The sequence below is a fragment of the Trachypithecus francoisi genome, unplaced genomic scaffold, assembly GCF_009764315.1.
Source record: "Trachypithecus francoisi isolate TF-2019V2 unplaced genomic scaffold, Tfra_2.0 Lachesis_group12, whole genome shotgun sequence".
Lineage (NCBI taxonomy): Eukaryota > Metazoa > Chordata > Mammalia > Primates > Cercopithecidae > Trachypithecus > Trachypithecus francoisi.
The window spans coordinates 106,406,993-106,417,891 of NW_022681457.1; the positions used below are offsets into that span (position 1 = coordinate 106,406,993).

General features: G+C 40.0%; 1 protein-coding gene across 1 annotated transcript; it reads right to left on the reverse strand.

Moving 5' to 3' along the window:
• Positions 1-9,301: 9,301 nt before the first annotated feature.
• LOC117093942 (dynein light chain 1, cytoplasmic-like) lies at positions 9,302-9,683 on the reverse strand. Its single transcript, XM_033229355.1, has one exon. The coding sequence runs from the start codon at positions 9,635-9,637 to the stop codon at positions 9,308-9,310; it is 330 nt and encodes a 109-aa protein (XP_033085246.1). The 5' UTR covers positions 9,638-9,683; the 3' UTR covers positions 9,302-9,307.
• Between the last annotated feature and the right edge of the window lie 1,216 nt (positions 9,684-10,899).

Sequence of the window (10,899 nt, forward strand, 5' to 3'; positions counted from 1 at the left end):
ATTATATCCATCCTGTTGGGAGTGTGACATGGTATTTTTTTTTATTTTGATTTGCATTTCCCTTATGACTACGATGTTGAGCATCTTTTTATGTGCTTGTTGGCCAATTGTATATCTCCTTTAGAGAAACATCTATGCAAATCTTTTTTCATTAAGAAATCTGGTCCTTTGTCTTTTCACTGTTGAGTAGTAATAGTTCTTTATATGTCTGTACATAAGTTCCTTATCTGCTGTATGATTTGGAAATATGTTCTCCTATTCTGCAGATTGTCTTTTCATTTTTTTGATGCTGCCCTTTGATGCACAGAAGTTTTAATTTTGATGAAGTCGAGTTTATGTATTTTTTTCTGTGCTTTAGATATGATATGCATATAAGTAAACCATTGCCTTAATCCAAGGTCATAAAAGTTTTACACTTATTTTTTTCTAAGTGTTTCATAGTTTTAGATTTTACATTTAGGCCTTTGACCACTTTTGAGTTAATTTTTTTGTACAGTGGAATCCAAATTCATTTTTTTACATATGAATATTAAGCACCATATGTTGAAAAGACTAATATTCCCAATTGAATTATCTTGTCTTCCTTTTCAAAACTCAATTGACTATAGATGCTTATTTCTGAACTCTGAATTCTATTCCATTGATTGATGTGTCTGTTTTTATATGTCTGTCTTGATTACTGTAGCTTTGTAGTAAGCATTGAAATTGGGAAAGCTGAATCCCTCAACTTTATTCTTCTTTATCAGTTTTGGCTATTTGGGATCTCTTGTATTTTCATATGAATTGTAGGACCAGCTTGTCAATTTCTGCAAAAAAGGCAGCCGGGATTGGAATAGGAATTGTTTTCATTCTGTCGATGAGTTTGGAGAGTATTGCCAATTTAACAATATTAAGTATTTCAATCCATGAACATGAGATGCTTTTCCATTGATTTAGGTCTTTAATTCATTTCAACTATGGTTCATAGCTTTCAATGTACATGTCTTGCAGTTCTTTTGTTTAATTTATTTCTAAGCGTTTTATTCTTTCTGGTGTTATTGAAAGTGGAATTGTTTTTGTAATTTTATTTGTGTCTTGAATCTAAAATGAGTCTCTTGCAGACAGCATAGAGTTGAATCATTTTTAAAAAGTCATTTGGCCAATATCTGCCTTTTGATTGGAGTGTTTAATCTATCTGTGCCTAATGTAACTAATGATAGCATAGGATTTACATCTCCCGTCTCACTATTTGTTTTCTATATGTCTTACATCTTTTTGTTTCTCTATTTCTCCATTAATGCCTTCTTTTGTATCAAGCAAATATTTTCTAGCACACCATTTTCATTCCTTTCACTTTATTTTTTAGTTATTTTCTCATTAGTTCCTCTGGATGTTACAATTACCATCTTAAATTAAAACAATCTAGTTTGGGTTAATACCAACTTAGACAATACAGTCATGAACTGCATAACATTTTAGTCAATGATGGACCTCATATATGATGTGGTCCCATAAGATTATAATAGGGCTGAAAAATTTCTATTGCCTAGTGATGTCATAACCATTGTAAGGTCATATCACAATGCATTACTTACATACTTGTGGTGATGCTGGTATATGACTGTGCTGCCAGTCATATGCAAGTATATCACATACAATTATGTGTAGCATGTAATGCTTCATAATGATAATAAATGACTATGTTACTAGTTATATATTACTATAGTAAACATTTTTTATGATTATTTTAGAGTGTACTCTATTTACTAAAAAAAAATTAACTGCTAAACAGCCCCAGGCAGATCATTCAGGAGATATTCCTGAAGAAGACATTGTTATCATAAGAGATGACAGTTCCATGTGTGTTATTGAAGACCTTCCAGTGAGACAAGATGTAGAGGTGGAAGATAGTGATATTGATGATCCTGACCCATTGAAGGCTTAGGCTAAGAGTGTGTTTGTCTTCATTTTTCACAAAAAAAGTTTAAAAAGTAAAAAAAAAATGTAAAAAACAGAAATAAGGTTATAGAATAAGGATATAAAAAAATTTTTATGCATCTGTACAATGTGTTTGCATTTGGTTTACAAGAGTCAAAAAGCTAAAATAATTTACAATTTATAAAATGAAAAAGTTACAGTAAGGTTAGTTATTATTGAAGAGAGAAATTTAAAAAATAAATTTAGTGTAACCTAAATGTATAGTGTTTATAAAGTCTACAGTACTATATGGTTATGTTCTTGGCCTTCACATTCACTCACTACTCATTCATTAAGTCACCCAGAGAAACTTTCAGTCTTGCAAACTCCCATTCATTATAAGTGCCCTCTACAGGTGTACCTTTAAAAAAATCTTTGGATTATATTTTTATTGAAACTTTTCTATATTTGGATACACAAATACTTATCATTGTATTACAACGGTCTACAGTATTCAGTGTAGTAACATGCTATACAGGTTTGTAGCCTAGGAGTAATAGGCTACATCATACAGCCTAGGTTGTAGTAGGCTACACTCTGTAGGTTTGTGTAAGTACACTCTACGATGTTTGCACAATGATTAAATCATCTAAAGATGTATTTCTCAAAAAGTTCCCCATGGTTAAGCAACGTATAACTGAATACAAAGCATTGCCCTGATATAGTTCTATGTAGGTTGATGCAAAAATAATGGAGTTTTTTTCCCATTAAAGGTAATGGCAAAAATGGCAATTACTTTTGCACCAACCAATGCTACCTTCCTTGTCTTTTGTGTTATTGTTGTCATGTAAATTACAGCCTTATATATTATGATATCTTTAACATAGTTTTTAAAAACATTGCTACATATAATTAACTTTTAAATCAGGTAAGAGAAGCAGAGATTTATAAGAAACACATTTATAGTATCTTATATATTTACTTACATGGTTACTTTTACCAGTTCTACTTGTTTCTTTCTGTGGATTTGAATTACCTGTCCAGTGTCCTCTCATTTCAGCCTGAAGGACCTCATTTAACATTTTTTTGGTCTTCTAGCAGCAAATTCTGTTTTAATTTATCTGGAAATAGCTTAATTTCTTCTTCATTTATAAAGGATAGTTTTGCTGGATATAGAATTATTGGTTGACAGTTTTTTTTGTCATTATTTTCAATATGCCATCCCACTACCTTCTGGCATCCATGATTTCAGATGAGAAATCAGCTGTTAATCTTATTGATAATCCCTTAATCCCTTGTATGTGATGAGTTGCTTCTTCTTTCTTGCTACTTTCAAGATTCTCTCTTTGTCTCTCTCTCTCTTTTTTTTTTTTTTGATGGAGTCTTGCTTTGTTGCCCAGGCTGGAGTCCACCGGCATGATCTTGGCTCACTGCAACCCCCGCCTCCCAGGTTTGAGTAATTCTCCTGCCTTACCTTCCTGAGTAGCTGGGACTACAGGCGCATGCCACCACATCTGGCTAATTTTTGTATTTTTAGTAGAGACGGGGTTTCACCATGTTGGCCAGGATAGTCTCGATCTCCTGACCTTGTGATCCATCTGCCTTAGCCTCCCAAAGTGCTGGGATTATAGGTGTGAGCCTCTGCACCTAGCCTTGTCTATCTCTTTTGACTGTATATGTCTAGGTGTGGATCTCTTTGGATTTATCCTCCTTGGGTTCACTGAGTTTCCAAATGCACAGATTACCATGGTCAACAAAATTATATTTGGTACATTTTCTGACATTATTTCTTCAAATTTGTTTCTGATGTTTATTGTCTCCTCTCTTGCTGAGACTCACTATTCATATGTTGGTATGGTTGATTATGTCTCATAGGTCTCTGAGACTCTGTTTATTTATTGTTATTCATTTTACTTTCTGTTCCACAGAAAGGATAATCCAAATCTGTTACTGGGCTCTTCTAGTAAATTCTTCCTTTCTGTTTTAATTTTCAACTTCAAAATTTCTATTTTGTTCATCTTATAATTTCTATCTCTTTTTTGGTATTTTCTATTTCATAAGATGTTGTTCTCACACTTTCCTTAAATTCCTCATACATAATTTTATTTAATTCTTTGAATATATTTATTTATAATGTAGATTTAAAGGCTATTCCTAGTAAGTTCAACATTTAGGTTTCTTTAAAGACAGTTTGGTTGCCTGTTTCTCTGTGTATGAGCCATACTTTGCTGTTTCTTTGTGCGTCTTAATTTTTTTGTTGTTGAAAACTGGACATTTTAAATAATATAATGTGGCTACTCTAGAAATTGGATTACCTCCCTAGGGTTTGTGGCTGTTGATGTTTCTTTTCCCCTGTATGTTTGTTTAGTGACATTTCTAGACTAACTGTATAAAGTCTATATTCCTTGTCATGTGTGGCTGCTAAAATATCTTCCTGTTTAGCCTAGTGTCAAGCTAATGATTGGACAGAGTCCCTTAAATGTCTTGAACCAATAGGACTTCTGCCCTTTGTCAAGGGGCTCTGTGTGTACCTTCAATGTTCTGTCAGTTTACAACTCTGCTTTACTCTCACTTCCTGCTTGTGTAGGGTCACAGGTCATCCAGAGGTGAGAGATTAAGACCTTACTTGGTGTTTTCTGGGCACGTGCACAGCCATGCACATGTTTGTGACATTCCAGATTCCCAGGAATATGTTGGAGGTTTTCAAAGTTCTGTATGAACATCTCATTTCCCAAACGTTAAGTTTTTGATCAGCTTCTTATTTCTTCCAACTGGTCTGTGATGTTAAATAATTTCCACCAATTTTTTTGACAAATTCCCTGGGATATGGCTTTTTCCAGTTATCAAACTCTGTCTCAGGTTAAATAATAAGAAGATTTGAAAATATGGCTTTTTCAGGGAGCTGCCAGTTAGGTAAAATTGTGACACTTCCCTGGGGATGGGACTTTTTGAAGTGCTCCTAATATAAGCACAGTGGGATACATTAACTACTTCTAACTATACTGTAGAGTTTAAAGGAAGAAAACAATAAACTCAGCATTCTGTATTCATGACTCTAGACCACTTAAGAGAACCAGTAAACTTCTATAGCTGCTCTAAATGTAATTTCTCATCTCTGTTAGACATAGATCTAGCATAGTTGAAAATTAGTTGCATTGCTTGAACCTACAGGCTGCTGAACTACAATATAAGTTGAATTCATAGCCTTATAGGTCTCTTGAGTGACAGCTAGCACATGCATTAGAAGAGTGGGACTCAGTTCTAAAATTTAGATTTTTGGAGAGACTTTTAATGCCTGAAGCAATCCCCAGTTCACAGAGCCGCCCATGTCAGCGAATCTTGCCTTGTTTGAAAATTCTGGGACGACCACTTTGCAAGAGAAAGCCACGTTTCTTCCTGACCACCTCCACTGCATCTATTCTATCTCTAGAGCTATGCTTAACGTTAGACTCAAGCATTGTATGCACCTAGTGATATTATTTTGGAAATTCTTGTTAGCAGAAAATGGGGAGATAGGTGGGCATAGACTCAGAAGGTGTTAGACCAGGGATGGAAAAACATAATTTTATGTAACATTTCTGAATTAATCCTTGATTCATTCTTTGGAGGGATTTTCCAGAGAATCTGGATTCAATGTGCTAGCTTGAGCAGCTGGGAGTTCTTACTCTTTGCTTGGGTGGCTGCCATGAACCACACCTCCCTGTATTTATTTCCGTGTGTAATTTCATCCATGTTGGATCAGGGCTGGCCTACCGACTTTCTTTAGCTAGTGGAATGCAGAAGAAGTGAAGTCCAGGAGGCTTCTGCTTTTGTGCTCTTGCGAGCCCTGAGCAGCCATGTAAGAAGTCCAACTATCCTCCTGGAGAGAGAGATCATGTGGAGAGGTACAGGGTGCCAGATATGTTAGTGAAGAGGTCAGCTTGGATGTTACAGCCCACAGAGTTGGCCTGTTTTGTTATCCACTGCCTTTGCTCAAATCTGAGGTTTCCCTCACAAGAGCTCAAATTAGGAGTTCTGGGTTTGTTCTGATGAAAGGAGAAGGTAGTTTCTTATATAACATACATACCATTGCCCAGATACTTCCAAGAAAATCCGTGGATGGACCAGATTCTGGTGGCTGGGCAGGGGGATTCAGAATTCGATGTGTCCATCAGACATCACCTACCTTGGTGCAGTCTGGGCATGCTAAAAACCCTGGCCTGCAGGAGAGCAATTATTATTAGTATTAGTATTAGTATTATTTTTTGAGACAGAGTCTCACTCTGTTGCCAGGCTGGAGTGCAGTGGCATGATCTCGGCTTACTGCAGTCTCCGCCTCCTGGGTTCAAATGAGTCTCGTGCCTCAGCCTCCCTAGTAGCTGGGATTATAAGTACATGTCACCACACCCAGCTTTTTGTATTTTTAGTAGAGATGGGGTTTCACCATGTTTGCCAGGATGGTCTCGATCTCCTGACCTCATGATCCATCTGCCTCAAGCTCTCAAAGTGTTAGGATTATAGGCGTGAGCCATTGCGCCTGGCCAGGAAAGCAATTTCTTCTACCTCCTGGGCTGATGTTCTGTGACTCTGCTCACAATTACTCATCATGGTGAAGGAGAACTTTGGAGGCAAAAGCACAGGGAACACCGCCTACTCCAGCCTGGTGTGGATATCCAAGTCATCAGCATAGAGAGCAAAAGGAGGAAACTAGAACTTCCTTTTTCATCACATTTCAGTTCTTGGAGTTTTAGAGAGTAATGGAAAGAACTTGGTCTTTGGAATGGAAAGAGGTGGGCATTTGGTTCTGGTTTTGCTACTTTCCAGCCAGAATGGTCTTTGTGGTTGATTCCCTAGCACCCATTTCTTCACTGCCACTCAAGTGATTATCTAAGCTGAGGGATCATCCCCTTAGGCCCTCAAAATAGCTGAATGTGCAGAGGGATGATCAGAACCCCAGGATGTTCACTTTCAGAGAGGTGCAAAAATATTATTTATCGTGTGGGGAAGCACCTGCTTACACCATGCATGACAACCTTGCTGGCAACTAGCTTAGGAATGGACATGCAATTCAATCTTTAGTGAGGAAGGATTAAGGGGAAATCTGTGGTGGGGAGAGAGCAGGGAATAGCCAGGAAACATTGTCTATCTTCTAGAAAGGACATCCAGGCAAGAGATGACTCCTTTTCTTCTTCTGAATGTGTGTCTGGGTGTGATGCTTGCATAAGTCACTTAATCTCCATAATTCCTACCTGTGGTGAGAGTTGAGATGGCACTTGGTGTGTAGCATTGACTCAAATAGTTGTAGTGATTAGGCCGGGCGCAGTGGCTCATGCATGTAATCCCAGCACTTTGGGAGGCTGAGGCAGGCAGATCACCAGGTCAGGAGATCGAGACCATCCTGGCTAACACGGTGAAACCTTGCCTCTACTAAAAATACAAAAAATTAACTGGGCGTGGTGGTGGGCGCCTGTAGTCCCAGCTACTCAGGAGGTTGAGGCAGGAGAATGGTGTGAACCCGGGAGAAGGAGCTTGCAGTGAGCCAAGATTGTGCCACTGCACTCCAGGCTGGGTGACAGAGCAAGAAAATAAAAAAAAAGTTGTAGTGATTATTATTTCATTACTTTAGAGAATACTACATAAACCCAAGTTCAGTATAATTCCTGCTTGAAAGTGATAGAACTCAGCTTCTAAGTACCTCATCTTCAAAGACAGCCACCATCAATTTCTCCCCTCCGTGTGTGAACATGCCTCTTCTCACATCGAGAAGTGGAGTTTATGCCTTTTCTTTGAATGTGGGTTGGTCTGCGACTGCTTTGAGTCACCAGAACCTAGTAGATGTGATATTCTGGGACTTCTGAGGCTCGGTCTTAAGAGAACTGCCAGCTTCTCTTTCCTCCCTGCTATAGTTTGGACACAGTTTGTTTCATGTTGAAATTTGATAGTCCATGGTGGAGCTGGGGTGATTTTCACTCTATCAGTTCCCACAAGAACTGGTTGTTAAAAAGAGCCTGGCGCTTACCTTCCTCTTGCTTCCTCTTTCACCAGGTGAACTCTGCACATGCTGGCTCCCTTCCCCTCTCGCCATGAGTGGAAGCAGCCTGAGGCCCTCACCAGATGTCCAGTCTTGAACCTTCCAGCCAGCAGAACCGTAAGCCAAATAAATCTCTTTTCTTTGTAAACTACCCAGCCTCAGATATTCCTTTATAACAACACAAAATGGATGAAGATACTTCCTTTTGTAAAGTTTACTCTTGAGACACTCCCTTTTAGAATGCAGCTGTCCAGCTGTGAGAAGCCCGAGCCACATGGAGAGCCACATGGGGGGAGCCAAGGTGCACCAGCAGAGATCTCAGCTGATAGGCAGCATCGCCTATGGGTGAGCCAGCTCATATGATTCCGCTCAGAATAGGCCCCAGAGGACAGCAGCCCACCTCTGATTTCCCAAGTTCCAGAAATGTGAGAGAAGATTAAATGGTGGTTGTTTTGAGCCACTAAATTTTGGGAGGATTTGTTATGCGTAGATAACAAAAATAACTTCTTTTAGTGTGTTTTGGAATTTTGGCTTTTTACTGGGTTCCTGTCAACTTCCCATCTCTCCCGTCAGCAGAAGCAGTGTTATGGGTCATTGGCCATTGAGGTCCACTTTCTTTCTGTCTCAAATATCTGTCTCTTGAATTTCTTTATTATAGAGTCCATATGCTGGAGCCACCTTAACCAATGCCCTAAACTTCTCTCCCTGAAATGCTTGGGAGGCACTATTTGCTTTTTTTTTTTTTTTTTCTACATCTGCAACAGATTTACATATATATAATATATATATATATATATTTTTTTTTTTTTTTTTTTTTTTTTTTTTTTTTGAGACGGAGTCTCGCTCTGTCACCCAGGCTGGAGTGCAGTGGCCGGATCTCAGCTCACTGCAAGCTCCGCCTCCCGGGTTTACGCCATTCACCTGCCTCAGCCTCCCGAGTAGCTGGGACTACAAGCGCCCGCCACCTCGCCGGGCTAGTTTTTTATATTTTTTAGTAGAGACGGGGCTTCACCGAGTTAGCCAGGATGGTCTCGATCTCCTGACCTTGTGATCCGCCCGTCTCGGCCTCCCAAAGTGCTGGGATTACAGGCTTGAGCCACCGCGCCCGGCCTATTTTTATATTTTTGAGACGGAGTCTTGCTCTGTCACCTAGGCTGGAGTACAATGGTGCCATCTTGGCTCACTGCACCCTCCATCTCCTGGGTTCAAGCAATTCTCCTGCCTCAGCCTCCCGAGTAGCTGGGATTACAGGCAGGTGCCACCACGCCCAGCTAATTTTTGTATTTTTTAGTAGAGACAAGGTTTCACTACGTTGGTCAGGCTGGTCTCGAACTCCTGACCTCAGGTGATCCACCCGCCTGCTGGAGTTACAGGCGTGAACCACTACGCCCGGCCATGCTTTTAACCAGATTTGAACAGAAGAATGGCCACTTGGCCCAGGTAGAAGTAGATGAAGTGTTTGATTTCGTATGTCACGTAACTACCGAAGTTCCTCCCCACGATGCAATACCAGGTGGGATTGTACTTTTTGTCAAATTCCTTCTTAATGTGAGCCGCAATGTCCTTCTCTATGTTATATTTCTCCAGCGCCTGAGTAGCGCACTCCACCGAGTCCTGTTGCATCTCTTCCAACATGTCCGCATTTTTGACCATGGCCTTTTGGCGGCACATGGTTACCGTGGAGAAGTGGGCTGGCCGACTGCAATGGTCTCCTGGGGCAGATGCTAGCATTGCTCAGGTGGGGCTGGAGCTGCCGTGGCTACTGAAGCCATGGCGCATCTAATGGGAGGCACTATTTGTGCCACAGGAAGAACATCAGATTTGAAGTCTCAGGACTCAAGTTTAAGACCTTACCACTGATGGAACCTTGGGCAAGGGCCTTAATATTCTGAGTCTCACTTTTTTTTTTTTTCATCTGTAAACTAAGGGTGGTCATATTAACTTCCTCACAGAAGAGTGGAATGGTGCAAATGAGAGCATGTGTGAAGGCACTTCGAAAATGGTCAAGTACTCTCTCCATATGGCCATTGCCCTTATTTTGCCTCATCATACAATGAGGAGCAGTGCATGAGCTCATCCACCAATGATCCCTCTTTTATAACCTCTTGTTCTGGGAAACAAGATCACTGAGGGGAAGCAAGTATTGTCACTGTCGTTTTCACCTACCCCATCTTTGTCACCATCTCATCATGATAATTGTCATCATCACTGTTATTGTTGTTATTGTCATCATCGTCATGGACCATTTCCTGAACATCTACCAAACTATACCCTTGTCATAGACTTGCACAGCAATCTTTCAGGTTGTGCTGTTTATCAACCCTCTTTTACAGATGAGGAAACTGAGAATAGTCTTGGATAATCCACTTGCTCAAGATCATACAGAAGAAACTTTGGCTCGCTGGAAAATTTAAAACCAGATAAAAAGGTGTTTGTTGTTGCATCCATGTTTCTCTTTTCCCCATCAACCTCAGAGAACTAACATCTCCTCTGACATGACTCTGGGGTATTTGGGAAGTCAACGACATTATCAAGCTGCACTCCAAACACCAATGACGCGAATGACACTTTTTTTTTTTTTTGGAAAAACGCCCCCAAGCATTGGAATACTGGCAATGAATGCTGAATCTGAAGCTGTCAACATCCTGAAAGTCCATGGGCTGGAGCTAAGAGGAAGCCAAGCGTCCCTGTTTTATTTGCTGTGTGCAGCCGTCTTCAGAAGCTGGGAGCAGGCACTAATTAGATAGCCACTCGGAAAGTTGCTATCACTAACTGAAAGCCATCCAAATTGCTCTCTTTATTCAGAGGTTTTGGAAGAAGACACCCCCATCCCCAATTCTCCTCCCACCCCATCCTTACTTGCCAAACCTCAAGGACCATAAATACAGCTAATTATGCCAGCTTGGTTTGGCACTTGTTTTCCAGATAGCATCTTTCATTAGCATTGACCTTCCGGCTGCCTGGCTTCCTGTACCTGCGGGGATTGTGGGTGT

Coding starts and splice junctions, on each gene's coding strand:
- LOC117093942 (XM_033229355.1), bottom strand. CDS start 9,637: ATGCTAGCATCTGCCCCAGGAGACCATTGCAGTCGGCCAGCCCACTTC.